General features: G+C 55.9%; 12 protein-coding genes across 25 annotated transcripts; 2 read left to right on the top strand and 10 right to left on the bottom strand.

Moving 5' to 3' along the window:
* Window positions 1–952: 952 nt before the first annotated feature.
* On the bottom strand, window positions 953–2,806 carry H310_12427 (hypothetical protein; the record flags this gene model as incomplete). The annotated part of the gene is made up of 1 exon (XM_008879478.1): window positions 953–2,806. The coding sequence occupies one exon, from the start codon at window positions 2,804–2,806 to the stop codon at window positions 1,097–1,099; it is 1,710 nt and encodes a 569-aa protein (XP_008877700.1). The 3' UTR covers window positions 953–1,096.
* Window positions 2,807–3,136: 330 nt separating this feature from the next.
* Window positions 3,137–3,523, bottom strand: H310_12426 (hypothetical protein; the record flags this gene model as incomplete). Its single annotated transcript, XM_008879477.1, has 1 exon — window positions 3,137–3,523. The coding sequence occupies one exon, from the start codon at window positions 3,521–3,523 to the stop codon at window positions 3,137–3,139; it is 387 nt and encodes a 128-aa protein (XP_008877699.1).
* Window positions 3,524–3,572: 49 nt separating this feature from the next.
* On the bottom strand, window positions 3,573–4,703 carry H310_12425 (hypothetical protein; the record flags this gene model as incomplete). Its single annotated transcript, XM_008879476.1, has 3 exons — window positions 3,573–3,698; window positions 3,823–4,038; window positions 4,158–4,703. 3 exons carry the CDS (start codon window positions 4,701–4,703, stop codon window positions 3,573–3,575), a joined length of 888 nt encoding a protein of 295 aa, XP_008877698.1.
* A 375-nt stretch (window positions 4,704–5,078) lies between these two features.
* H310_12424 lies at window positions 5,079–6,765 on the bottom strand. Of its 2 annotated transcripts, XM_008879474.1 has the most exons (2): window positions 5,695–6,765; window positions 5,079–5,650 (listed from the first exon to the last, which is right to left on the bottom strand). In XM_008879474.1, the coding sequence occupies exons 1-2, from the start codon at window positions 6,739–6,741 to the stop codon at window positions 5,534–5,536; spliced, it is 1,164 nt and encodes a 387-aa protein (XP_008877696.1). In that variant the 5' UTR covers window positions 6,742–6,765; the 3' UTR covers window positions 5,079–5,533. The 2 variants fall into 2 exon arrangements, with proteins under 2 accessions (XP_008877696.1, XP_008877697.1); XM_008879475.1 differs by having other exon boundaries at window positions 5,079–6,765.
* Window positions 6,766–7,541: 776 nt separating this feature from the next.
* H310_12423 (hypothetical protein) lies at window positions 7,542–9,678 on the bottom strand. Its single transcript, XM_008879473.1, has 4 exons — window positions 9,284–9,678; window positions 8,975–9,215; window positions 8,035–8,844; window positions 7,542–7,994 (listed from the first exon to the last, which is right to left on the bottom strand). The coding sequence occupies exons 1-4, from the start codon at window positions 9,626–9,628 to the stop codon at window positions 7,597–7,599; spliced, it is 1,794 nt and encodes a 597-aa protein (XP_008877695.1). The 5' UTR covers window positions 9,629–9,678; the 3' UTR covers window positions 7,542–7,596.
* Window positions 9,679–10,231: 553 nt separating this feature from the next.
* Window positions 10,232–11,047, bottom strand: H310_12422 (hypothetical protein; the record flags this gene model as incomplete). The annotated part of the gene is made up of 1 exon (XM_008879472.1): window positions 10,232–11,047. One exon carries the CDS (start codon window positions 11,045–11,047, stop codon window positions 10,232–10,234), a length of 816 nt encoding a protein of 271 aa, XP_008877694.1.
* Window positions 11,048–12,000: 953 nt separating this feature from the next.
* On the bottom strand, window positions 12,001–17,675 carry H310_12421. 2 transcript variants are annotated; one of them, XM_008879471.1, is made up of 22 exons: window positions 17,540–17,675; window positions 17,371–17,493; window positions 17,217–17,318; window positions 17,062–17,163; window positions 16,905–17,012; window positions 16,747–16,851; window positions 16,583–16,684; window positions 16,431–16,529; window positions 16,284–16,385; window positions 16,131–16,238; window positions 15,979–16,074; window positions 15,834–15,932; window positions 15,685–15,786; window positions 15,511–15,615; window positions 15,360–15,461; window positions 15,216–15,317; window positions 15,051–15,149; window positions 14,904–15,002; window positions 14,331–14,861; window positions 13,727–14,279; window positions 12,233–13,677; window positions 12,001–12,183 (listed from the first exon to the last, which is right to left on the bottom strand). In XM_008879471.1, the coding sequence occupies exons 1-22, from the start codon at window positions 17,633–17,635 to the stop codon at window positions 12,145–12,147; spliced, it is 4,419 nt and encodes a 1,472-aa protein (XP_008877693.1). In that variant the 5' UTR covers window positions 17,636–17,675; the 3' UTR covers window positions 12,001–12,144. The 2 variants fall into 2 exon arrangements, with proteins under 2 accessions (XP_008877693.1, XP_008877692.1); XM_008879470.1 differs by lacking the exons at window positions 16,747–16,851; window positions 16,905–17,012; window positions 17,062–17,163; ... (1 more) ...; window positions 17,371–17,493; window positions 17,540–17,675 and having other exon boundaries at window positions 16,583–16,706.
* Window positions 17,676–18,165: 490 nt separating this feature from the next.
* On the bottom strand, window positions 18,166–18,694 carry H310_12420 (hypothetical protein). The gene has a single exon (XM_008879469.1). The coding sequence runs from the start codon at window positions 18,676–18,678 to the stop codon at window positions 18,250–18,252; it is 429 nt and encodes a 142-aa protein (XP_008877691.1). The 5' UTR covers window positions 18,679–18,694; the 3' UTR covers window positions 18,166–18,249.
* A 69-nt stretch (window positions 18,695–18,763) lies between these two features.
* H310_12419 (hypothetical protein) lies at window positions 18,764–19,801 on the bottom strand. The gene is made up of 2 exons (XM_008879468.1): window positions 19,539–19,801; window positions 18,764–19,486 (listed from the first exon to the last, which is right to left on the bottom strand). Exon 2 carries the CDS (start codon window positions 19,232–19,234, stop codon window positions 18,902–18,904), a length of 333 nt encoding a protein of 110 aa, XP_008877690.1. The 5' UTR covers window positions 19,235–19,486; window positions 19,539–19,801; the 3' UTR covers window positions 18,764–18,901.
* Window positions 19,802–20,043: 242 nt separating this feature from the next.
* On the top strand, window positions 20,044–20,769 carry H310_12418 (hypothetical protein). Its single transcript, XM_008879467.1, has one exon. It carries the CDS (start codon window positions 20,131–20,133, stop codon window positions 20,512–20,514), a length of 384 nt encoding a protein of 127 aa, XP_008877689.1. The 5' UTR covers window positions 20,044–20,130; the 3' UTR covers window positions 20,515–20,769.
* A 3-nt stretch (window positions 20,770–20,772) lies between these two features.
* Window positions 20,773–22,024, top strand: H310_12417 (hypothetical protein). Its single transcript, XM_008879466.1, has 5 exons — window positions 20,773–20,944; window positions 21,022–21,087; window positions 21,175–21,292; window positions 21,459–21,785; window positions 21,834–22,024. Exons 1-5 carry the CDS (start codon window positions 20,811–20,813, stop codon window positions 21,993–21,995), a joined length of 807 nt encoding a protein of 268 aa, XP_008877688.1. The 5' UTR covers window positions 20,773–20,810; the 3' UTR covers window positions 21,996–22,024.
* Window positions 22,025–22,087: 63 nt separating this feature from the next.
* H310_12416 (hypothetical protein) lies at window positions 22,088–24,643 on the bottom strand. 12 transcript variants are annotated; one of them, XM_008879460.1, is made up of 6 exons: window positions 24,223–24,643; window positions 24,076–24,165; window positions 23,321–24,015; window positions 23,085–23,199; window positions 22,590–22,689; window positions 22,088–22,536 (listed from the first exon to the last, which is right to left on the bottom strand). In XM_008879460.1, exons 1-6 carry the CDS (start codon window positions 24,593–24,595, stop codon window positions 22,260–22,262), a joined length of 1,650 nt encoding a protein of 549 aa, XP_008877682.1. In that variant the 5' UTR covers window positions 24,596–24,643; the 3' UTR covers window positions 22,088–22,259. The 12 variants fall into 12 exon arrangements, with proteins under 12 accessions (XP_008877682.1, XP_008877677.1, XP_008877687.1 ...); XM_008879455.1 differs by having other exon boundaries at window positions 22,590–22,733; window positions 24,223–24,619; XM_008879465.1 differs by having other exon boundaries at window positions 22,590–23,199.
* Window positions 24,644–25,735: the final 1,092 nt, after the last annotated feature.

Raw genomic sequence — 25,735 nt, 5'->3', positions numbered from 1 at the left:
CACACTTTCCGTTGGCATAGTTCTTCAATTAGGGGTGGCAGTACAACACGGCCTTGTCTCCTCGAAAAGAGCACTTGTTGCTGGCCGGGACGATGTCGTTGCCGCTGCAAATCTGCCCTTCGATTGAGTACGTGGCATCGCCAAGCACACTCACATCAAACGGGCGCGACGCGACGAGGGCAACGGAGGCGACAAGGATGACAAAAAGGCCGATGCGTGCATGGTCAAGCGAATTCAGGAATGACAACAAACCGATGACGCGAGATTCCCAACTCGTGAAAACTCGCCACTTGCGACAACACTGTGGCCCGTCAGAACGATCCAAACGCGCAATTGTAGATTGGAGTGGTGCAGCACCACAGTTTGGGATCGCACGACGGTGTATCACATGGAGAGGACCTGGAGCTAGGGGAGGCCACTTGGAGTCAGGGTCTTTCCAGGTCCAAACTCAGCACGCATCAGCTATATTGTTTTTCGAGGCATGCACACCGTGGAGACGCCGTCGGCAATTTGTGAACCGATACCAATACTCCGCCATCTCTTGAGGTGCGGCCAGCCACCGTGTCACCGTCCAAGATGATATTGTGCTAGAGTGCCAACTATAAACATCGCAGCCAGCGGTGAAAAGTTGAGGCGGACGCAGGACAAGCTCCACTCTTGTAGGCAAGTCTCGCCTTCTAGCCAAGGCTCCCCCCTGTGCTTCTTGCCAAGTCCTTGAAACATCACGTGGTAAAGAGGATTGCAACGTGCATGACAGGCGACTATAACCCTCACACGATGTCGGTAACGTATTTTTCGCAGCATCAGAGCCCTTCCTTGGAGGGTGCCACCGATGTGGAATTCGGGTGCAGTGGCTGGTTGTGCTCATATCAAGCACTCGTCGACAAGCCGCGCAAAATATCCCCATGGCCCGACATGAAAAGGTATCGAGCATCATGTTTGTGACGCCCGCTCGGGGGGAGATATCTCGATCGAGCAAGATTCATTCAATCATTCTGGGCTACCAAAGCAACAATGCCGAGAAGTTTCATAGTGAACGGCAGCCCTGCCGTTCTCTGTACACCGCGCGCTGTGCGACTGTAAGTCTTGTTGAAACTCACGGCGGCTCGAGGCCATACTCCTTGCAATCGGTCCCGTCGAAATCGCACGCGGCGTTGAAGCATCCCACGTCGCAGTTTCGATCGCCAACCATCGAGAATTGGCACGCGTGCGCGCATGCACTGGCAGCACAGATCGACGGTGGCGATGGGTACGTTTCATTGCAGTACGATGTGTGGCTGAGCTTCAGCTTGAGCAGTCGATCCAAGTCCAGTCCTTGGGGCAGGGAACCGATCGGGTTGAGAGACAGGTCCACGTCAATATCGGTTCGCAGCATCGTTGGGAGTTCGGTCAAGTCGTTGGCAGCCAAATTGAGGCTACGAAAGTTTGGCAGCGCGTTGAGTTGCGACTGCCATGCCACCGGCACATGTTGGATTCGGTTGTTGAACAGCGACAGCGAGTTCAGGTTGGCGAGGGAAGTAATCGCCATGGGTAGCTCTCGAAGGCTCGTGTTGATCAGTTGGAGCGATGCCAGGGGATGCCACAGACGGCTGATTTGAAGCGGTAACGATGCCAACGGCGTGGACTCGACGATAAGAATTCGCATGGTCGCGGGCAGCACTTTTTCCAAAATGGCCGGGATCGTCGAAAACGCACATTGCCGCAGGACGATGCTGGCTGTCGTTGGAGGCAGGGTCCCAGGCCAGGAATGCATTCTCGTGAACTGCAGGGTGATGGCAAAGAGCCCGGGCTGGCGAGCAAGCGATGTGTTCGAAATGCCGTTTGGGATGTCGCAGCGACTCACTTGCAGGATAAACAGCGCCGAGCCAATCGTGGCGGGGTCGAGAACGTCATCCACGTCAAGCGACGCGTTGTGCAACGTATGGCAATCCATGTGCAAGTACCTGCACTGGCACGATCGATCGAAAAGTGGAGTTGTCGACACGATGCAATACGGCGGGCACGCCTGGCGGAAAAGCATGCCCTGAATGCACAGCGCGCCAAGCACAACCCCCCACGCGGCGCACAGGACCACATACAGCCAAAGCATCCACGACGGCGCGTTTGGGGCATGTCGAGGGCGCGAACGACGGCCAGATGCTCTCGTCAACACGCCGTCTAGTCGACGAAGCGAAACCAACGTGCCCACGTCGATTGTGACTTTGACCAGAAACCCCACCGGCGACGACACAACCGCGATTCGCGAGAAGAGGAGGACATGCGTCGACCAGACAGGATCGCTTCCAAGGGTCGAGTCTACAATCAAGTACTGAAGCACGGGAAGCAACAACCCCAGCAGCGGTAGCAGGCATGTCAAACCAAAGCTAAAAACGCTGTTGCTCCAATTGAGCAAGAAGTGTTTCGCTGGCACATGGGACGGCGCCACCAAGAGCCAAGGCGACAGGATGCAGTGCACTGCGACGACAACCACATACACCACGACAAAGCTTCGAGCGACGACGTATTCTGCAACTTGGATCGCTTGGTAGCTCTGGCACACCAATTCAAACGTGGTGAACGCGACCGAGATGGCATCTTCCGACACGTGGGTGGCGTTTGCTAGCCGGTGCACCGCCTTGTCTCGCCACGTGCGGGACGGACGAAGCGATACATCAAAGGATTCGACTGAAATTGTCCTGACAACATGTCTGCGACGACAGCATGACCCGATAGCGTAACGCAGGTGCATCAGCGCCATCGTGGAGAACGCCATGGCGATCGCACGCGGGGCGAACGCGCGGGTCGCTGCCACATCGACGGACGACATGCTGAAAAGGACAAACGCCTGGACACCGAGATACATGGCACAAAGCACGTGCTTGAACACGGCAAACCATTGCACGAGTGTCTCGACTCGTATGGATGCACCGTCGACGAAAGAGTTGTGTTTCGCTGGCCCGACAGCAGCCATCGAAACAATGCACTGCCCGCGGCATTGTGTTGACCGAGGCTAAATTTACCACCTGCCTTGGCGTTTTATATCACAGCCGTATGGCAGTCGTTTTTGGACTGGCCTTGAGACTTGCGAAAACGACGCCGTGCTGCACGACAGGACGAAACGACGCAGCAAACAAAGGTGTCATGCGAAAGAGCGCTGTCATGGCACGGCGTATCTCGGATACCGTCTTGGTCGAGTCCTGGGACGAAGCTGAAGCCGGTCCAACTTGCAAGACATTTCACGGCAGGCGCCCCACCACGACGACCCGCCACACCGACAGATCGTCCAAGTGTTTTTGCATCCTAGAACACGTGATGTGCAAGTCAGTTTATGCCGCGGCGTGAGGCGAACGCGGCGCGACGTCGAGCGGTGGAAAAAGTGCTGCGATGGAATGGCGACATGCGTTCGATTCGCATCAACCTCGATTCCATCGCCACGGCGAACCCAACTCGCTTCTGCATTGCTTGAGAACCGGCACACCACGCGCAAAGGACACCATGCCATCGACGACCGGCACAAGCTTGCCGAGACGTTGTTCCTGGGCATCGGCGTCGGGGTCCAAGAAGGCAAAAATACATGCGTGTAATTTCTGGCGTTAGAGCTCTTCGTGTTCGGGCAATTGATCGTGAACTTCAAGCGGGACGGCCAAAAACTGAATGGGACCGTCTGCTTCCGTCAACACGTGCGTGGCCACGATGGCACCGTCGCTGTCGACGAGCGTCTACAAGATAAACGTTAGCGCCTCGATCCATGCCGCCAACTTTGCCGATCCAAACGAAAACGACATGACGCTCCCACGGCCGTTTGTTTTCCCCGGCGACTCGTCCATGCAGAAAACAACGTACAAACTCATCGCCGTCGTTCGCGTGTAGACTGATCTTGGACTGAGGCGGGAGGTGGGCATGCGCCGTGTCAAACCAGTAAATGTCCACCGGTTCGCTCTCAAAATGATTTCGAAACTCGATTTCGATCCCGCCTGGCACGTGGAACTCTTGCTCGTGGCCGTGCGACACGTCGACATATTGCTCAAACACAGCGTCGCTGTCCGCATTCTTGATTGTCTATACAGCCACAACACTCGTCAGGACGTCCGGGTGCGCGATTACGAGCACGAGCGCATGGATGGCATGTGGAACCGATACACGTAGCCACGAAGGCCAAGCATGGCTAAAGTACGTACAAGTAAGTCCCCGTGGAGACCATGGAAGCGTTGGGTTTCGTTGGCGTCGAGGTTGTAGATGTGCGTGTCAAACCAGTACACGTCGACCGGCGCGTCGAACTTGTTCCAGAACGTCACAACAATCGGAGTCTTGACATCGATGTCTCCGGTCGCGCCATCGACTGCGGCAGCGCTGGCTTCCTCCACAGACTCGGGGTGCGGCGCCACGAATGGCTGGCCTGGTGCTGCCACATATACGTGTTCTTGCTCGACGAGCTGATCATACGCCGTCACGGCGACGCCTGTCGCCTTGTACACGCGATCACCGTGGTAGCCTAGAGCAGCAATCGTCGAGAGATATGCGGCCAACGCTTGCCCGGTCTTGGCCTGGTCTGGTCCAACTTGGACAGTCATGCCTTGTATCTTGGACATGACAGTTGGGGTGGTCGTGTGGTCCCGTCCATTCGGAAACACCACAACCGAGATGCCAGACACAGCTCCCAAGAATCCGACCACGAGAGTGATCGCGAGCAAAGCGGCGGTGGCTGTGCGGCGGGTCCGAGGCATGGGATGGCGTTGGAGTTTTCAAATTGATGGCACTTGTCGGTGACGACAATTGTCGTGTGTGATTTGTCGGTCGATTTCGAATATCCTGTATACATAAATACGGACAAACTTGTCGCATCGTATATTTCCAACTGCAGGTTATTTTATCTCTTTATACCCTTTGTAAACAAATGTTGAAGAAAACAACCTGACGACAGTCTCGACATGTTGGCCACATTGCAAAACAACACGCCACCCTGCCATCGCTTGCTCGTCCATCGCATGGGGGCGTCAACCACCAAGGTAAAGAGATCTGCATGGAGCCACCTAGCCCAGCTACGGAGCGCGCCCAAATATGCGGCCGCCACCCTTTTTCGCGTGACGAGTCTCACGCTCCATCCGTCAGTGCATAAAGCTGACCGTCTCGATATAAATTACAAAGGTGGACGCAAGAAGCCCTGGTCAACGAACTCGGCCATGACCCCCGCTTTCGTCGCGAGCATGTGGCTTACGGCACGTTGGGGGCACGTGCCAAGGATGTGCCCCGCCGAAGATTCCACACTCCTGTGGGTCCATCTCGTCCATTGCAGGGGTGTTGGGGGGTTTTACCGTGGTTCCCAAAGTTGTCGTAGAAACTCACGTGCACGTTGAAGTCGAGACCGCCAGCCTTGGTAAACGCGTCGGTGGCCGAGTCGACAAACGTCGGAGGACCGCATACGTAAAGGTGTCGTGCGATCGGGTTTGGCACCATCGACACGAGTGGGAGCATGGCTTGAGGGGTGCCGCATTGGATCGAGCACTGACGCCACTGGCGGACGTCGACCAGACTGGTAGCCAGCGACAAGTCGGCCTCAGCGTCCTCGAGCGTATCTGCGCAGTGGATGAAAACAACGTGGCCGTTGTACTTTTGCCGCACGCTGTGGATGGCCTCGACCATCGCGATGAATGGCGCGATGCCGACGCCGTAGCTAACAAACAACACTTGAGTCGGAAGCTTGGGCACGTCGTCTACTTCAAAGTGGTGGTCGGATTCGACCCAGAAGAGCCGCAGCGACGAGCACCCGACCGTGGACGCGTCCTTGTGGTTGAACCATGCATGATGGGCACTTGTCGTCTCGTCCACGTAAATATCAAGTGTGTTGGATGCGCTGGCCCGGTACGAAGCAATGGGAAAGTATTGCTTGACGATGGAGCCGTTGCTAAAGTGGTTGTCGCTGGTGTCGTCGTTCGAAGCGACAACCGGCACGCCGAGGATGACGCCGTCACCTGGAAAGAACCGCAGCGGAAACGAATGCGTCAACGTGAGTCGTCGCATCCCGTGGTTCGCGCGGCGCCGCTGGCTGGGCAAGGCCGAGTGGCTGTCGGCGTACGTGTGAGGATGAAGCGACGTGTGGTTGTCCTGACCGTGCACGACCGCTGTGATCGTGACAACGAGGCTCTCGGCAACGTGGGCTGGCGGGTTTCGCACAATGACAGGGAGCATCAAGTACAAGATCAAGCAATACGCGGTCAAGTAGGCCTCCTTGACGTCGAAATTCCACTGGTCCCCACTCACGATCTCGAGCGTCTTCAAGAGCGTCACACCGACCGTCGTGTAGTCGCCGCGCTCGCAACCGTAGGCGAGGTGGCGCTCCGCCAGCGCTTGCATGCGCTCGATCAGGTCGTGGCTGCGCAAGATGCTTGTCATGGCGCGGAGGATGGAAAACAGCGTTTTTCCCTGCAAGTGCATGCTCGATCGGAAAATCGTGCGGCACGACGGCATCACGGCAAAGAGGAGGCTGTAGTACGTCCGATGGAAAAACTTGTCTGGGTTGCCATGGCGAAACTCGTCAAACGACGACGACATGCCGCTCAAGATGAGTGTCCAGTTGGCTTCGATCAGGCGGACGTGGCGCCGCGTGAGCACGGGCTGCTTGATCTCGAACGGCATGTACCGAACGTAGTGGTGGACAAATTCGTGCGTGAGGCCGACCGATCCATCGGATGTTGTAAACACGATCGACGACGGCGTCGGGTGGTTGGACGGGCGGTGCTCAAAGCTCGAGTGCGTGTGGCCCATGGTGACCGTCGGTCGGAAATGTTGTGAGCATCGCGATGTCCATGGCGAAAACTGACATGCGCGGCATAGAAGGGCCACACGTGGGCATTCCTTGAACAAGGTTAAACTACACGAACGACGACTGTATCACCCCGCCCAACTTGGCTGTGTGCATGGCGCACGATCCAAATGCACGCGGCAGTCCTCCAAGTTGTCGCGGCGCAGTGCCTCTTCGTAGCATGGCGTCCTGCCGCGAGCTGACGACGTTGTCCGCGCGGCGGGTGGATTAAAACGCGTTTTAGCTACCGACACGATGCTCGACACAAAGACATGATCGGTGTGCCTTGCGAGTTTGGGAAATTCGCTGCCGCGCCTTTATCGCAGCGACGTCCTGCGCACCGCATGTTGCCAACATGTCACGGTGAGCTGGCTCTTGGCCATGCATACCACTCTCTTCGCGATCGAAATGGATGGCTCGCAACGACTTCACCCTTCAAGGTGATTTCTAGACGGCGTTGGCATCGGTCGTCCTCGACGACACCTCACTGGACTCCATGCCCCGGCGCGTAATGCGGCGCGGATGGATGCACGCGTGTACCGCGCATGTCGCAACCACGAGGTTGGCCAAAAGGTTTTCAACGTCCATGGCCTGGAGACACAGCACGTCTCGGACGTGTCGCTCCACGTGACATGTGCGGAGCAGCGCGCTCGACGGGTGCCCACCCGTTCGCAGCATTGCGTCCAGGCAATGACCGCTCTTCGCCCGTTCGAGTGTGCCTCCCCCCTTTGTAGCCTCAACTCGAGTTTTCCTGCAAGTCTGATGTCCGCACACACGAAATGCATTGATACAGTGTTAGTTGCTCCAGTGTTGTCAAACTACGTGGCCAGTTCCTGCTTGAGCTTCGCGAGATCCAAGTGTCCGTCTTCGTTGCCGCACGGCCCACGCAAGAGCGCAATAACTTCATGAGGAACGAGTTTGAAATCTCGGAGCCAGCGGCGGACTTGCGCGTCGGTCAGCGCCTTCTCACCCGCCACGTCTTGCCATAGCGCCGATTGCCACGCGTTCTTGAGCTTCTTCAAGGCGCGGTCACGGTCGGCGTAAGGGAAATCGGCGGGATTTGATTCCATGTACTTGGCCGAGTACTCGTCCAGGTTGTCGAGGATGAAGGCCTGGCCGACGACTTCGATGCGCGCGCCGACGTAAAAGTCCGACTTGACAAACGGGGTGCCCCTGCAGGGATTCTTGTGGACACCTCGCTCCATAAACTTGCCTCCTACAACCCATTTTTACCACTGGTCGACACGATCTCGTACCGCCGATGCCGCTGTTTCGCTGGGGGGGTTCCATCACCATGATGGACAAGTCGCAAATCATAAAGCTCACGATAAAGCGTCGGTGGACGTCTTCCGGCTTGGTCGTGTCCATGTGGGCGCAGAATCGGAGAATGATCTTGTTATCCGTTTCGTCCATCGACTTTCGATGCGGCTTGGGGGTGAGATGATAGCACGACCCCAGCGAGTCGATCTCGGACCCGATGCCGTTGTACGGCGGTGGCACGAACGGTTTTGGCTTCTCCGTCGTGTCATGGACGACGAGCGGCTTGCCGACGTCGATGCCGTGGTCGGCATACCATTGCCGCGTGCTGTCGTCCGCGTCCAAGAGCAGAATGTTGCGGTTGTAAATGTTCACCGTGACGCCCACGGCCAAGTGTTCCCAGCTAAAGTAGTCATCGTCGGGGGGCGGGTCGACGTTTGTAAGGGCCGTCGCGTACGGGCCCTCAAACTTGGGCTGTTTCAAGAGGCGGACGCGATTGAGCAGCTTCGGAAACGGATCGCACCCGCTGTTGCGCTCATACGACTCGCGGATTTCGACCGTGTTGTCTGCGAGGAAAAAGTGCACAGTGTACTGATGTTTGGTGCCGTACAGCTTGGACGTGTCGTCCCACAAGGCAAACCAACGCAGGACGTGGCGATCGTGCTCGATGAACCGACGGCGGTGGTCCGACGGCCGCGCAAACTTGCCCAACGACGCCTCCATAAACTCCTTCATCGGGTACTGCTTCTTCCCGTAGTTGGCATCGATGTCTTGACCTGTTTCGCGGGACATGTGGGCATGGCGCATTGCTACATGCAGATGCCGTGTTTAGTTGGTGCAGACGACGCCACGCCCTCCCCCAGCAGCGGCGCGATGGCACAGGGGGAAGATGGGAATAGCGATGCATGCCCTCGACGGGGGAAAAGAACTCGCGCTTACTCGTGTAGGCATCACGCGGCGTTGGCTGGTCGTCCGGAACGGGAATTCCTTGGCCGTGGAGGAATTTGCGCGTGAACGAGTCCGCCGACTGAATGTGGAACGTGCGGCCGTAAAACGTGACTTGGTTCCCGATGTTGATGTCGGCATATGTGTAGTACGCCATGTCGTCGCCGCCACTTTCCGGCTTGGGAATGCGGTGGCGCTTGACAAAGTTGCCTTGCAAGATCCCGCTGTTCTCGACCTACAGGCGAAACACATGACAAGGGCTACTCGAGCTTGTCGTGGGCATGGCGAGGACGGCAGCCCTACCTTGGGTTCGATGATCTGAATCGTGCTGTCCTCGAGGTAGTACAGCACCACGCACTTGCGCACGCGAAAGTTCTCGACGTTGCTTTCGTGCACAGCTTCGAGAAAGTAGCCGTCGAACCGGAGCACCTTTTTGTCCATCGAGATGAAGTTGGGAACTTTCGACTTGGTCGGGTCAAATGGCACGAGCGGCGACGTGTCGGCGGTGGCAACGTCGAGCTGCCGCGTGTACACGTGAGCAGGGACATGGCCCCCCAACACATGTCCTCGAGGCTTGGGCGTGACGTCGCCGTGCCGACGGAACATCATCGGGACATTTTGCTGCTTCTGCAAGTACTCGCTGGGCATGGTCGTCGGGTCTTCTCCGAAGCGAGCGCGGCACTGGAGGTATTTTCGGCCACGACACTCTATTGTTAGACGAGCGAAACCAAAACCGGTTGAGCAACTGATCGAGGTCGACCAACGGAATGCGCTGTACCCCGATGCTGGGATCGAAAATCGACGTCGCGGGTGCGACGAGGGAGTTGTTTCGCTTGCTTGTGGCACGTCGTTGATCTGGACTGGCGTAGTGCATTCAAGGTAGCCAATCTCGTCCAATGCACGGGGTTGCCCCCCGTCGGGAGGAGTCGAGTCCCCTCGCTTCATGATGGTGAAGGAACGAGTGTGCCGTTGTGGCAGTAGACGTCTCGTAGTTGGAGCGTATCCGAATCGATCGATCCATTCAAGGCGACGAAGTGGTGGCAGAAATGCGGTGAATTCAATGGAGACGGTGCCCCCCTGCTCGGCGAGCAACTTTGATCCAAAGCGAGCGCGTCGAGCTGGGGCGAAGCGATGGAGTTGGTGACTGCAAAGCACTTTTTCTTTCGTTACGACTGGTAACCCCATGCGACGCCGACCATAGCTAATTCAAAATTCTGCGCCTTGGTTATTCCTACGGATGTCTGTCGTGACCTAGCCGCGGGATTTGGGTTTCCCAATGTTCTGGACTGCTCGGACGCAATTGCTGATGCAATCGGCAGCCTTCTTGGGCACACTCTTCATGGCGTCGATGACCACTCGTTGTTTGGTGGTGGTTGGGGCAGCAATCGTGGATGGTACAGGCCCTGGCTTCAGTCGCCCGTCCTTCATGGCGGCTCGGGCCTTGTCCCAATTCTTTTCCGAATTTTTCTTGAGACCCATGACATGTGCGTGTTTGGCGAGGCCGACTGCGCCCATACCTGCGGCTGCGAATCCTTCCGCCGCCCCCGAGATGGCCTTGCCCGCTTTCTTCAACGAGTCCGTGCTTGGACCATTGATGGCTGCGCCAATGGCGCCATCGGCAATCACGATGGCCCCGTCGATCGCGCTGTTGACAACGTCCATTCCTTTGGCCATGTTCTTGGTCAACCTGACCATGTTGGCCCGGTCGTTGATCTTTTGGGCATCGGGGGACGCTTTCTTGTCGTGTCCAGTTTGGGTTTTCGCATGCGCTGCAACTGCGGCGTCTCGATGTTTCTTGAGTTTGAGCTCCCCCATCTCGGCCGCTCGCACGGCGATGGCAGGTCCGTTGGCGAACGCCATGCCTTCGACAATTCCGATGGGTGGAACGACCTTATCTCTGATCGCTCGTTTTTTGTCGCCGGCAGCCAAGTGCTTTGCATTGGCGTCCATGTCGCCTGCACGAAACGCATTGTGGGCCTTTTCGTCGTCGCGTTTGATGGCTTCGTTGAAACCTCGGTTGACGACTGCGGCGAAGATTTCCTTGCGAGCTGCTTTGTTCGCGGACATCACTCGATGGTGGCGAAAGCGTGGAGCTTTGTGGTGTCGGCTCGCGTGGGCAGTACACGTCGTCGCCAGTACGACGAGCATGCATGGAAGAAGCCACCACCCGAAGCGCATCGTTGGATCGGTGGCTGCGATCGACAATATTTTCAAATGAACCCAAGCGAAGTCGAGATGATTCACGCACATTGCGACCACAACTGGATCGCCGATGCGAGCACCACCCCGCAACGTATGTGTGTGACGACGCGTCACATCGGCATGTGCGATGAAACCAATGCGCGTGTGGTTGCGCCACGGAAATGATACTTCGACGACCACTGACACCCTCGTCACCAAAGTTTGATTCGGTCTCGTCAGTCGAGAAAGCAGCATGCTGTCCGTGTTGACAGCACCCAACTGGTAGGAAAAAACGGTGTACAAGTCAAAGCGTCACTCGAAGCACGTGATATGTCGCTCTCTGTGCGATGGCCATGCGCGCCACATCGACGACATGAAGGCTCGTGCGGCGATGGAACCGAACGAGGTTGTGCCCTGGCACCTCCGCCTTGGTGGGCGTGATGTTGTGTTGGTGGACTATATTTACACCGTTGCCTATCTCTGGAGAAAGTCCATCCAAGTGCGGTGTCGCTACCATATTAGGTACCTCGGAGTAGTACCGAATCGGTACTTTCTGCGACAGGTCAGGGTAGAGACGGCCAGGAAATTCACGCGAAATCGTTTATACGAGGCCATGCCGTTCGAATCGAGCGATGGATGGAGTCAGTAGTTCAATGCCACAGCCTGGCGCGATGGCGACACAACAGCACCATGCTAAGTGACCGTCATCGGGTTCATGACGCGCAGTCGCTCGGCGATGTAGAGCGGCCCACTGAACAACCTGTTGTGTGGCGACGGGACGAACGAGTCAAGTGTGGCGGCGCCTCCAGGACATGGGGCAGTTTACGCCCAAGTTAAGTCTTCGCAACATCATTGAAACACTCCTTTCTTTCAAAGTGTTTTGCTTTGATACAGCCATAGGGCCGTCCACTCCATTTCGAGATGGAGACTACGATTTGTTTTGGCATGGCAATGTACCGCCATCAGCATATTGTTTTGACAAGTCATCGCATGACTGCCACCGCGCCTGGTGTGCGAAGCACCTACGACAACATGAGTGTTTCCATTCACGGCGCAGTGCTACAACCCGACCTTGCGTTCCGAGTCGAGGGGTCGCTTGACGAGCTGAGCGTAGATTTCGTGCGCCGTGGGTCCTGCGGCCGACTTGGTCTCTGCTTTATCCGACGGTGTCTCGACTTGGGTCGGTCGTTTCGCCTTCTCAAACGTTTCGATCGTCGACTTGGACGTCCACAGGACCTGACCCGACGCCGAGTACGTTCGTCCGAGTCCTGCAAAGTCCTTGTCTTGGTCGATCGCGTCGAAGAAGCGCTCCAACTCTCGAAGCGCTGCCCCTCGAATGCGATGCACAGGTGCCCCCATGTCGTGCGCCTCGACGGCGTCTTGCAACACCCCAAAGTCAAATACACTCGACGTCTTTTTGGCGTGCTCGATCTTGTCCTGGACCCCCTGCAGGACCTCCTTGTCTAGCGATGGCACACCGAGCGCCTTGGCCATCGACGCCACCGTGTTGACTCCCTTGAGCAGCTTGAACCCAGTTTGGATGTATGGCATTGCGGTCGCCATGAATGCCACGTACTCGTCCGATTTGGTCTCGATCTTGATCGGGTACAGAGGTTTCGACTTGTCTGGCAAAAGCGGCGGCACCACCGGTGCCCCAAGCACCTCGTCGATCAGGTACAAATACAGCGGCTCGCCAGGCAACACAAGCTTCACAACACTCCCGATGCCTTTACTCGACTTGACGGCGTTCATGAACCGAGCTCCCATTTCCATCCCCTGCCGAATGAAGTTGGCTGCTTCGTCCAGCACCCCTTCTGCGTCGTCGGCCATTTTCTCCAAGATGTTGAACGGGAGTAGCACGAACGACGTCGGCACGCGGACTTCAGTCGCTTGAAAAATGCCGCGCATGAGATCTTCCTTGGCCTTGCCCACCTGCTTGAGCATCACATGGGAGAGCTCGACCACTTGGTCGAACCGGTCGTTCATGGTCTGGAATCCGCTGGTCACTTGGTCGTTGAGTTTCTCCAGCTTTGCTTCGATTATCTGCAGCGCCGTCGAGCTGTCGAGTTTGACGTCGAAGTACCCATGGCCGAGCATCTCCTTGACGCTGATGCGGTGAAGGGGATCGACAGCCAACAGCTTCACGATGAGGTCTCGTGCGAGCGGGTTAGCCACCTTGTTTTGAATGCGAAGAGCCAACTCGTCCTCGGTCCACGTCGCGGCGCGCTCGATGCTCGAATCATCCACGTCTTGGTTTCGATCCGTCGGCACCAACTCGACGCCGCTGTACATCTGGTACATGAGGACACCAAACGCCCACACGTCAACGGCGGGGGTGGCCTTCTCCAGCGTGTACGGCAGCGGCGCCGCGTTGGGGTCCCCATGGAATGCCTTCACGACCCAACCATGACGGGGCTGCACTTTGGCCCACAGCTCCGGGTTCTCCTGGATATGTGGCGCCCAGTACGACGTGTACTGGGCCACCTCGCCGTCGTTCTTGAGCTTGTAAAACATTTCTACCGATCGAACGATGCAGGGGAATGGAACGATTGGATCGACAACTACCTGGCGGCAACGACCCCGAACTAAACTTGGCGCCGACGGGGTGGTGCATCGGTGTTGCAGCGTCCATGTCGATGAGGCGCATGTGGTGGTCCACTCGTATCACGTTGAGTTTCTTCACGTCGCCGTGCACGACGCCGTTCGCGTGGAGCTGCAGCAGCATCTCAGCCACTTCCTGCAACATGCTTCGGATGTGGTTGTCGTTTGGGCGTTCCTTCAAGTAAATATCCTCCAAGCTTCGATCCGCGGCGGGCATGACCAACATGCACGGGTACGCAGTCATGTCGAGGTCATGGTGGAGCGTCAGATGGGCCACTTGCTCTTTAACGACCAACGGATCGGCCATGGGCAACAGCCCCAAGACACAGTCTGCGTTGTTCAATCCCTGGCGCATGTTGATCTCTCTTGCGTGTTCGTCCGCATTCCGCATGAACTTGACGGCGACTCTGAGCTTGCCGCCGTACGTTCGGTCGCAGAATCGAAGGAACTCAGGCTCGGACACGGTGCCGTCCTTGTTTTGGTCCCACATGTCAACCTCGCGGTGCTGAGATTCCGTCTAGAGACCATGAAAGTTACACCACAAACGCTTGTGGGCATGGCACGGTACCGATTTTGACGCCACGGCGGGCTGGCCTAGTGTTTGGAGGCATGCTTGAAATGCTGCCTTGGTCAAGTGCCCCGATGCCGCATGCATGCCAAACACTTGTTTGAAAATGCCATAGTCATACGCGTTAACGACGACGGCGGTGGCGCTGATGTGGATCGGTGGCCCGTCGAACAGCTCGTACCGACTGCAAAAGTACAATTGCTCGTTGAGAAAGGCCCTCGTTGTCGCATCCGTAATCTGAAGCGCCGTGCGACCATTCGCATCGGTGGCGCACGCAAGCTCCCGAACAAAACTCGCGCGGTGGCGCGCATAGAGAGGGTGGTTGACGACGGCTTGTACCGTTTGGCGTCGTAATTCCGACGACACAGCCAAGGACAAGTCCATGAAGGTTGTCCAGGAATAGTGATGCTTGGCGACTGGGACGACTGCTCCGGTGGCCGGGTCCAGCGAAAACGGAAGATCCTGCAGCAGGAGTCTGAGGCCGGACGCCGGCGTCAAATCGTTCACAAGTTTGTGCAGCAGCAACTTGGACTAGGCGCGGCCATGAATGGACCGTCGCATGAGGTAGGGTACCTTGTACAAGACTTCAAACGGCACGCCGTGCGCAATGAGACCTGCCACAAACGGCCATCGCTCCATCTCCAACGCAACTTGCATCACGGTTTGGTTTTTCTAGCCAGAGTCTGGCGAATGCACATTCGATGGCAGCCATGTAAGTACCGCATTTTTCACCGAGAGGTCCATGCCAGGGTGGCCGAGCAACAGGGTTAACGAAGTTGTCGACAAATGCGCGGCCATGAACAAAGCTGCGTCTTGTTTCTACACAAATTTGTTGGCCATGAACCACGGAGATCGACATGGATGGCCAATATCGTTCGACAGCACTTTGTTGCGATGATTTAGTTGCACGTGGGGGTGCTGGAGCAACAACTTGATGCAGCTATCGTGTCGATGCTGGATGGCCACGATGAGCGGTGTGTTGCCGGCCTGCGCAACCCGTCGGACCACTGACAACAGTCCATCATGTACCTTGCACGTCATGTTAACATCGATGTCGTCTCGCTTGAAGAGAGCTGATACGACGCGCTCCTTGCCCGCCTCGCACGCGTGGTGCAATGGTGTGTATTCGTTCTGGCACCTCTCCATTTGAATTCCAACCGTACGTGCAACTCACTCGTACGTTGTCCTGGAGGTTGACGGGATGCAGCGCTGGATTTTCCAGCAACAGCGCGACAACGACGTCGTAGCCGCTCCTGGCGGCAACATGAAGGGCCGTTTGCCCCGACTACATGGACAAAAAAAAACATCGATGAAACCCGTCCATGACAATGCAGCCGCCCAACTCTAGACGTACTTTGTTTCGATGATTCAACGCGACGTTGGGCTCGGCTAGCAACCGTTTGACGATGTCGATGTTGCCGCCAAGCGCCGCTCCGTGGAGCACAGTGTTCCCGTCCTGCAACACATCGTCGTCTAGCCATGCAAGTGGCACACGGAACAAACCAGAGTCGTCTCGTCGACTGGAAATCGTCCGTCCTGCAAGAGCAACTGGACAATCTCGACCGTGCGCTCTCTCGCAGCCGCATACAGCACGCCCGTCGCCTACACGTTTTTGTTTGAACGTACCGAGTGCCTGTGGCCCCATTACCCCAACGCAAATGTCCAAGTCTGGCCGGGCAAGAAACAACTTGACGCATTGCACCCGTTTCCGCTCCACGGCATGGTAGAATGGCGTCGAGTCAACCTTTGATATACCGACGAGTGAGACAAGCACGAAGGCAAGTCGGGATCACGACGGACGTCTGCGACGGTGTGGACGCTTGACGCAATGCTGGGGTGGCGCAGCAACGCGTCGACTTCGCGACACATGTCGTTCGATACCGCTTCATGCAGGGCAGTGCGGCCCCTCTACCGCAAATCGTGAGCACGCCGTTGAAAACCATCGCGGCATACATGTCCCCGAACGTTGACATCTATCGTGGGCACGGCCAGCAACTGATGGACGACTGGGCCGCGACCATGGACGCATGCTTGTATCAGCGCCGCCGGGTGGCCCTGTGCAAAACACATGAGCTCATGATGACAGCGAACGACACTCGCCTTGTTGATATCGTCGACAACTGCCGCGACTCGCAGCATCCGCGCGACCACTTCACCGTGTCCAAGATGGACAGCTAGCATGAACGGAGTCATCCCGTTCTAAGCAAAGCCCCCCCTTCGTCACACAACGCAATCGAGCGACGAGCACCGACCACGTCTTCGAGCTTCAAGTTTAGCGCTGGGTGGGCGAGAATTGCGTCGACCGCCGCCACCTTGTTGGTCTGGACTGCATGATGCAATGGCGTGTACTTGAACTGCGCGCACGAAATTACTTGTGCCGCTGAGACGCCGATGGTTGTGCACAACATGACCGCACCTTGTTTGCCTGGTGGCACACGTCGGCTTCTGGCCGTTGGGCAAGCATCACGACGGCGTCCACGTGGCCTGCTTTGGCTGCGACGTGCAGCGGCGAGAACCCAGTCTAGCACGATTGTGATGACCGATACAAGAAATCGAGTGGCAGCGTCCACGCACGAGGGTGTCAGCCTCGTTGATGAGGACTTCTTGCCGATGCAGCAAGCTCTCGACAATCGCAGCACCATGGACGCTCTCGGCTGCAACGGACAGCGCGGTGCGGCCATTCTTCGGACGGTAAAGCATCATGGACGTCGGTGGGAATGAACCAACATACTTGGTTGCGCATGTTCACTTGCAGGTCCAGTCGAGTGAGCAACACCTTGGCGCCATCCACCCACACTTGGTCGGCCGCAATCGTCAATGCATACCTGGATCCCTGCGTCGAGTGGCTGCCTTGAGTGCGAACGTGCCTGCGACATCGTCGTGTACCTCATGCGGGGCGTTGACGTCAAGGGCTTCGATGGCAACTAACATGGTCACAATGTGTACATGTTGGCGCAAACACGCGGCGATGAGTGGCCGGAGGCCGTCCTAGATGCGTTGGCGCTTGAGTTGCCGATGAGATCGCGACTTGGAACTGTACCGCGCTCGCAGCGTTGACTAGAGAGGCGTCGACACCCACCAAATACGCTGCAATGTCTCCATGGCCCAGCCAACATGCCAACGCGAGCGGCGTAACGCTGGCCAAGAATGGCTTTCCCTTGCCCTGCGTCGACGACAAATTGAATCGAGACAAACTGCGACCGACCTACTTGGAGCTGCATTTTCTGCGACGAGTGGAGGTCCACCGACTGCGCACAACCCTCGACTTGGCGCAAGTCGCCGCGCTCGACTGCTTCGAAGATCATCGTCCGCCGTGTGCACGTGCTTCCAATCTAGCCCGACGTTTCATGCCTGCAGTTCCAAGTCGAGCGAAACTGTCGACACGATGAAGCGGTGGCCTACCGACCTCCTCCTGCGAGATGCAGCCGAGCGAGGGAGTCGATCCTATCCATTCTACATTCTGAGGCCATCCCTGGGAGGTCCTTCCTGGGCCGGGTATCAAGCCGTGGTCGAATAAAAGGTCGACCGTGGTCTGGTAGAAGCTGCCATGTGGTCATGACGGAGTAGAGGAGGGCAGAGCTCCCGTCGGTCTTAAAACCAAGAGCATGACATCGTTCTTTCGTCCGACAAGGCGTTCGGACCTTTCTGAAATGGCCCGCTGGACCTTCGTGTTTCTAGATAAGGTGCAGAGACTTATGCGCACGTCTCGATGGACCAAACGGACGTGCGCGACACTGCCCATTCTCTCACAGCATGCGAGTGCAGCATGACCGGTGCAAAGATTGAGTGGAGACCTGGGACGAAGACGGAGATGATGTAGGAAGAGGAGAAAGAGAGGAACAGGATGCCATGGCACACCATCGCACGGGTGAGAATGCATGCTATGGGAAAGTAAGTTATTGGCACGTCTAGTTGAAATTTAATTGCCGCCCTTCGCCGCCGACTTGGCGGGAGCCAAAACGTACTGGTAGTACAACGCAGCAACAACGGCCAACACAGACACGACCATGAGGACGTTGTTGCCGCCACCGCTGCTCGGCGACGCCTTCTCCGCCTTCTTCTTCGCGGCCTTCTTCTTCTTCTCTTCGCTTTCCTTCAACGTACCAATCAAGTACTTCTCCAACACCTTGCGCGCGTCCAACGAATGCCCGATGTCTTCGAACTCTTCATTGGCATCCTTGCCAGCCACGTCAAGCACGATCTCAGGACCGCCGGGGTGGTCGTCCAGGTACTTGGTGATATCGTACACCTTCTTGGAGCCATCCTCGCCAAGGATGATCCAGCAGTCGTCTGCCGTCTTGTGGGCCGCGACGTCGGCTTCCGTGTACACCTTGAGCTCGCTCGCCATCGTTTGAGATTATGCCGTGAACGGAGCAGTCATTCGAGCCGCAGAGGCGACGTCATCACTATGGCAGACGACGTTACTCATCATATCATGGTACAAAATTATATAAATTGTTTTATGATTCGTATAGAAAATCAGTCGAATGCATGAACAAAATAACATATGCTGTGGTTGTGATCGGGAAAGTTGACGGTTTTTCGTCGTGGACCCCATCTTTGGTACAAATTTACACTTCAAATTCGTATGCAAGTGTAACAGGGTTGAGAGTTCGAAATGCACCAATCAGCAAGCATTTCCGGATAATGATCCGGAAGGTCACCAAGGAGCTTCGATGGATGGGGCCAACCCTCCCAGCCAGCAGCTTGGGTGCGATGGACGTCGTCGGCATGGCATGGTGGACGGCCGCTCGGTGGAGAAGGCGACTATGAGGACATTGCAGGTTGAACTTGTAGTGCGTATGGGTGTCTATAGGAAGTATCGCCGTGTGAGTGCCGAAGGAGAGGGTATGATGGACACAAGTGCAAAAAAGCCACTTTGTTCCACGCATCCTTGGGCGCATTTGAAGGCAGCATGGCCATCCATTTGCCGCGAGATACCGTCGTCGCAACCACAGTGTGCGTCTGAATGCTAAACATTCAACCGCTATCGGATGCTGTGCTTGGGATGAGGACACAATTGGTGCGATGTCCAGACACCGTTCGAGGTCGCCGGCCTAGAACTTCGTTGCCATGTGCCATTGACACGGATCGCTGAAGCAGCAGTGGAATACATCCATAGCACTTGGAAAGATGTCAATGCTGTACTAGTGCTCCTAAAGAAATAGCATCAGCTCTGTGGTGTGGTTAGATGCGCGTCCAGCCTGCCTTCCAGTTGGCGGTACGACGATGCGCTGGGTCGGGGAGACTCTCATCGGCATCGTCCTCGAACAAGATGCTACCTTGATTCGTTGTGGACGCCAGCCATGGCGTTGGGAATGGGAGGATGGTTGCTCTTTTCGCCACTGAAATGAATCCCTCCCAGCGGCGTTCAAGGGCACAAACCTGTTAAACGTCCATGGGGAAATCTTTCTGGATTGTCATCGCAACTTGACCACCGACGCGACCTCCAGGGACGTGCGAAGCTCGGCGTGTCCACATAGCCGTGCAGTGTGACGTGGAGCCAACTTTATATCGACGCGGCTGTTGGTGCATAAATTGCACTCCTTCGAGGTGCACGACCAACAGAGGTCCTACATGATATCATGTCAATGAGTATCTACCAAAGCGATACTCGTACGCACGTACGACGACAAATTGATTCCAGGATATCATGGACGTTGTTGCGTGAAAGATGGGCCGATGAAAAGGTGTGTCAAGCTTTCCGTCTCGGAGGCGACCACTACAACGCAGCCACACACACTTGCTGGCATCATTGATTGATTTCCCTCGGCATCGTCGCATCAAAGCCCACGTGAGCATGGTTGCCTCCGCTGTTAAAGTCTTTACTCTGGACGAAATTGCCACGCACAACACGGAAAAGGACTGCTGGATCGTGATCGGTCGGGCCGGGTCCAAGAAAGTGTACGACTTCACTTCGTTCATCAACAGCCACCCCGGTGGCCCCGAGTTGGTGCTGGACAATGCTGGCACAGACGTGAACGACCTGTTCGAAGATATTGGGCACACTTCGGACGCCCTCGCCATCATGGACAAGCTGTGCATTGGGACGTTGAAGGAGGAAGTTGCTGCACCCGCCAAGCCCAAACCCACCAAAGCTCCCGCACCATCCGCCCCGAGCGACAACTTTTTCATCTACGTGTGTGTGTTTGTCGTTGCCGCGGCTGCGTACCTCCAGTGCTAACGCCATCATGTTTCATCGGTCTCCGAATATATATATATAACTATCCAAATCCATTCGTCCACCAGTGCCTGCGACGAAATACCTCTGGCATGGAGGCTGCATCTCGAGCAAGTTTGTTGCGCAGTCCGCGGAGCACGGAAAGCACATCCACGTAAACAAAACATGACCGACATCGGAGGGCCATCTCGTACTTGGATAAAGCATACTGGCACTTTCACATGTTTCAAATGTCATCGCTCAGATGGCTAAAAATACACCACCATATTGTGGGTGGACACGTACTTTCAAGGCGCATCATGACTACATGGCGCGTGGCAGATGATGACCCAACGGCGGCGGTTGTACAGCTCGCGATTCAACGGATGGGATCGGCCACTTCGACAGGGATTTCGACATCGCAAATTGATCACGTTGTCAGCTACATGACAGGGTAGGGATGGGCTGTCGCTCACCCTAGTATATCGCTCGAAGTTGCATCTCATCCTCGTCATACGTCGTTGAGTGTAGACAGCACTGGCTCGCCACTGCTGCCGACTTGCGAGTCGCATTGAATAACCCAACTCAATGGACCGCGTAAGTACTCGACCCTCCACGCATGCACGTTTGAGTACCTTGTCAAGTTGAGGTCATGTGACTAAACTCTGACGGATATCGAGCTAGATTGGAGGTGCCAGTGCGTCTGAAGCTAGCGCTGGAAGAAGTTTTACAGGAATGGGACACCATACAAGAAGTCTACCCTAGTGCCAAGTGGGAACAAGCCGCCGTCTACACTGGCGAGGTACAATCTGTTCCGAACGGAGTGTGGAGATGCCATCCGAAATGCCTCCTGCACCACTTTCTTGCCTTGAACGATTTCAAACAGTTCGCTTTTGCGCCATGAGGCACCTGGATGGACAATACTTCTCCCCTTCGAGTAACGTCACAGGGACGAAATGCGACGATAGAGCGCCGGTGAGGCAGTTCCGAACGAGATTTCAGGCATGGACAAGGATGGGGACGCCAGTGTCGAATCGACGGACGGGAGCTGGCGCTGCCTTCGATGCACGTACCAAAATCAATACCAGGACTCGTTTTGCGTCGTGTGCTATGAACACTACTCCGTGTCTGTCGTCCTGGAAGCGCCAGTGACCCCAACGGCCCCCGACTTTGATGCAATCGTCTGCGCGATGCCTATCGCCGAGGAAATTCCACCAGTGCCGCCAATGCACTCTCTTGGAGACGTGTCACCAACGCCCCCTCCACCAATCCCACTCGTCCTTACCGCAACAACAGTATGGACTCAACCGACAACAACCATCCGTTCATGCATATGCCGTTAGGCTTCAACTCCGGTGGCCCCTTCTTCGGCCTTGGACGACTCGTTGTCCGAACATTTCAAGGCTCTGGCATTCAATAAACCGCCTTCTCCCAAATCGAAACCTTCCCCCCAAATGGACGAGGCGGGCGGCGTGCACTCGCAGCGACGAGCCGAACCTGTTTAATTCCAAACACGCCATCATCCCTATTGCAACCACGTAGCACGCTATTCTGTGCAGCAGAATAAGGTAGACAAGTCGTAACCAATATGCAAAGATGGGACGACTGATGTCCGGCAAGCCAGGTAGAATGATTGTAGTCAAGGGCGATAGGGTAGCTCGCATGCCATGAGGCATTCGAGCAACCAAATGGTCGAATATCTTGACGCCGCACCAAATGAAATTCAACTTGGCAGGCATTCCCAAAGCGTGTTCAAAGCCCAACGCAGCCTAGAACGCTTTGGAATCTTCATCCAAGAACGGAATGTTGAGTTGGTCGAGAAATGGCGTGAGCAGCGGCGCGAGCGTTGTTTTTTCGGCGGGCGGGAGCTTGTTTCGAATGTGTTCCAAGTACTCGAATTTTTCGCCCATCTTGACTTTGATCCGCTCGAGTTTACTCCGTGCTTCAGCTGTCCCATCCAGTGTTGCCTTGGCTTTGAAGCTCAAGTAATGGCGCAACAATTCGCTCACGTCGTGAAAGTGGTTGGTCAGTTGGGTCTTGAAATTGCTACAAGGGCAGAACGACACAAGATGAAGTGTCCCAACTCAACCGAACACTACCTCGAGATAAACCGTGTGTCGGTGTGCTTATTCGCTTGGTCCAGCGCATTCGTTTCGTCGCTTTCGTTGAGCACTTCCTTCAATATGCCGCGTGCGTTTGCTGCGCTCGAGTCGCGTGCCGTTAGCAATATTAAACCGATGCAACTGAACAAAACGAGTTCTCCATGTCAAAACCATCGGTTCTGCCGTTCGCCATGCACCGAAAACTATTGTGTTTCGAGGCAAACACTGTCCAAAGCTGTCGACAACGAAGTTGTTGACGTCCATCCATACGCATCCTGGCCAAGCACACGACGCCAGAAATCGCAACTGATTCATGCAATCATCCCTCGTCGACCGAGTAAACGCATGCCATGTCAGCGTCGACGAGTTCACCAGCTCAGTCACGATCACAAACGTCACAGCAACCGCGGCAAAACGTCCAAGCGTGAAACAACACGGCAATTGTCCAGACGACTTTGCACAAGCGCATCCACATGTTTGGCGCATCGATACCTGGAAACGCCGCGGACAGGTCCAACGAACTCAGCATCATGCGAGACATGGCGACTTGAGATGCATGCCACTTGGTCGACTGCCCCGCCCCGCCGCCACTTTCCGACTTGGTCGCCTGCAACTATCCCATGATTTCGGGTTTTAATCAAAGCACGAGCCCGACAAAATGTGAAAAATTCCACGACGGCATGCAACTCCCCACTACTCCAACCACTGCACGCAACAGCGCTACGTACGTTTGGCCTGATGGAGTGGCTATCGTGCTCAAAGTACCGCGATGCATTTTCCAAGCTCAACGGCAGGACGGGAGTTGGAACAGTCGGTGCCAAGTCGTCCAATTCAACGGCGAGCGTGACCGAGTCCTGCGCGGCCGACGCGGCCGTGACCTTGACCTGCAGGACATCGGCGGCATGACGATTGAATTTGGCCAAATTTGTGTCGGTTGTCGCGCGAGCCGCCGTCGGGTCTGGCGCGTCGTCCGTGTACGATGCTGCCAAGTTGATCAACGGGTCGACGTTGGAAACGTCGCGTGGCCCGCTTTGCTTCAGCTTGGCCTCGTACTTTTCCTCGTATCGGGTAAAGAGGTCTTCGGGCTGACCCAGGGCATGAGCACCACCGTTAGCCAAGCTGTTTTTGTCGCGATGGGCGTATTTGGACTTGACAAAAAGGCCCCAGAACTCGAGTCCAGTCATTTTGTCGGGCACTTGCTCCTGGTACGCCAAATACACGACGGGATATTGCACGAAGATCTGGTGGATGATCTCCGGGTTCAAGTTGTACTTGACGGACTTGCCGCCGCTCTGGTTTTCGCCCTGCACATCCGACAAAATCTCGGACGTTTTGCCCGTCCTTTGGCGCTTCGACTGTTCGGTCAACAGGAGTTGTTTGCGGCAAGGCAGGTTCCAGAAATCGTTTTCCGAAATTAGACCGCCTACAAAGTGTTTGTACGAAGATGCGATGGGACGTAGTCCTTGGGGGATACGCTTGCTACCTGTAACCATGTCGGTGTACTGACGCTTTAGTGTGTTGGGATGCTTTTGCAGCAGCTGCTGGCGCAGCTTTAGCTCGGCTTCTGACACGCCTGGTCGCAAGTATAAAATATATAAGAGAGAGAGAACGCAAAACGACGGGGTCGTGCCTTCACCACGCGACGTTGATTGCTGGGAGGGTGGAGTCCATGACGAAATGCAATGGCTGAGTTGCAACTTCGTCCGTTGGAGGTCGTCGTTGTTGGCAAACTCCAGGATGAATGTCGAAATAGGTGGCTGTGATCGCACACGGAACCGCATCAAAAACCGCGCTGCCTTGGTCGCGGACGCCCCCGCGGCGTTCACTTGGAGGTCCTGAATGTCCTTGAATGCGATCGACAGTTTCCGTGTCGCTGTCTTCATCCACAGCGCTTCCCGCAGCAAGATCACAGCTGGAACTTCTTCCTTCTTGCCGCCTTCTTTCTTTTCTGTGCACTTGACGTGCACCGCGCCTGGTGGCAACCCTTCCGTCTCCTTCGCCATGTTGGACGATTCCGAGATGAGGCGAATATTGGACAAATATTGGACCGAAACAAGCCAATTTTCAGATTTTTTTGGCATGTTTTGAGGCAACAAACAGCACACTAATTCCGGCCGAGGGGTGACATCCGTAGGTGTACTAGCTAATCCTGCGAGGTCTAGTAGTACTAGTTAGTTGAAAGGACGCTAGTAACTAGTCCGAACAGCAGCGCTGGTCATCGAGTCAAACATTTGGCCACACGATGCCCACAGAGCTCGGCAGAGCAGCACACAAACTCTGCTTGGGGAGTTCACCTCGGCCACACTTTCTCTGGTCGACCAGCGGCTTGAAAATGCTCCATTGCCAGTGTGGTGTTTGCAGTACAAACGTCCAGCTCGGCGTGTGATCGACATGGCACGCGAAAAGGCGCGCCACCATCATAACAAGAATTGCGGAGCTTTCGCGTGCGGGAGAGGATGCGGCGGGCGAAGTAAAAGTTGCAGACATGTTGGCCTTTACGCGTTACGCGGAGAGGGGAGGGCATGTTATCGATTTCTGATTGCTATGCATGCTCCACACTCGTCGTCCTCATGGTGGGTGGGGACGGGCGACCCCGCGTGTGGCTCCAGCCGTCCCCACATGAGGAGGTGGAGATAGGGGCGTATTGCAATAGCGACTAGTGCGAATGTACGATGTTGAATTCGTGCATGGAGGATGCGCCGAGTTCGAGCGACTGAAATCCTGGTGCTAGCAACAGTCTACACGTCATTCGCGCGGCCATTCTGGGATGCAAAGTGGCGTTCATCCATCCTCCTTCCAAATGAATTTTTCTGCATCCTATCCTTGCAGCACATACTTCTTCTGGCGCATCAACGTGGGCGCCGTTCTCCACCAGCATCTTGGCAACATCCACGCGACCTTTCTCGGAGGCCTTGTGGAGTGGAGTCCATCCACTCAATTTTCCAAATGAATGGGGATGTACCATGGCAAACACCGTGCAATGAATACGACTATTTGGAGAGTTATTCATGGAAAGGACTCGCCATCCAACTCCGCTGCAGCTACACAGCCCAGAAAGACCAAGCGACGGCAACCAAACCCACAGATATCGCAATTTCGCCAGCCATTCGAGCCCCGCTTCGCACGGACGTTGTTTCGGGCGT

Source organism: Aphanomyces invadans (assembly GCF_000520115.1).
Source record: "Aphanomyces invadans strain NJM9701 unplaced genomic scaffold supercont1.39, whole genome shotgun sequence".
In the NCBI taxonomy this organism is placed as follows: domain Eukaryota; phylum Oomycota; class Saprolegniomycetes; order Saprolegniales; family Verrucalvaceae; genus Aphanomyces; species Aphanomyces invadans.
Note: the sequence above shows the minus strand (reverse complement) of the source record. Positions and strands in the feature narration are given on the sequence as shown.

Coding starts and splice junctions, on each gene's coding strand:
- H310_12420 (XM_008879469.1), bottom strand. CDS start 18,678: ATGGCGAGCGAGCTCAAGGTGTACACGGAAGCCGACGTCGCGGCCCAC.
- H310_12416 (XM_008879461.1), bottom strand. CDS start 24,595: ATGGCGAAGGAGACGGAAGGGTTGCCACCAGGCGCGGTGCACGTCAAG. Junction 24,166..24,222: donor ATCAACGTCGCGTGGTGAAG/GCACGACCCCGT, acceptor ACTTGCGACCAG/GCGTGTCAGAAGCCGAGCTA. Junction 22,537..22,589: donor GACACACGGTTTATCTCGAG/GTAGTGTTCGGT, acceptor CTGCCCTTGTAG/CAATTTCAAGACCCAACTGA.
- H310_12418 (XM_008879467.1), top strand. CDS start 20,131: ATGGTTGCCTCCGCTGTTAAAGTCTTTACTCTGGACGAAATTGCCACG.
- H310_12419 (XM_008879468.1), bottom strand. CDS start 19,234: ATGCGCCCAAGGATGCGTGGAACAAAGTGGCTTTTTTGCACTTGTGTC.
- H310_12423 (XM_008879473.1), bottom strand. CDS start 9,628: ATGCCCAGCGAGTACTTGCAGAAGCAGCAAAATGTCCCGATGATGTTC. Junction 8,845..8,974: donor GCCGCGTGATGCCTACACGA/GTAAGCGCGAGT, acceptor ATCTGCATGTAG/CAATGCGCCATGCCCACATG. Junction 7,995..8,034: donor GCGAAACAGCGGCATCGGCG/GTACGAGATCGT, acceptor AATGGGTTGTAG/GAGGCAAGTTTATGGAGCGA.
- H310_12417 (XM_008879466.1), top strand. CDS start 20,811: ATGACTACATGGCGCGTGGCAGATGATGACCCAACGGCGGCGGTTGTA. Junction 21,088..21,174: donor AACCCAACTCAATGGACCGC/GTAAGTACTCGA, acceptor ATATCGAGCTAG/ATTGGAGGTGCCAGTGCGTC. Junction 21,786..21,833: donor TCGTCCTTACCGCAACAACA/GTATGGACTCAA, acceptor ATATGCCGTTAG/GCTTCAACTCCGGTGGCCCC.
- H310_12421 (XM_008879471.1), bottom strand. CDS start 17,635: ATGATCTTCGAAGCAGTCGAGCGCGGCGACTTGCGCCAAGTCGAGGGT. Junction 17,319..17,370: donor TAGTCAACGCTGCGAGCGCG/GTACAGTTCCAA, acceptor CAACGCATCTAG/GACGGCCTCCGGCCACTCAT. Junction 15,933..15,978: donor ACTTGGACATTTGCGTTGGG/GTAATGGGGCCA, acceptor AAAAACGTGTAG/GCGACGGGCGTGCTGTATGC.
- H310_12424 (XM_008879475.1), bottom strand. CDS start 6,741: ATGGGCCACACGCACTCGAGCTTTGAGCACCGCCCGTCCAACCACCCG.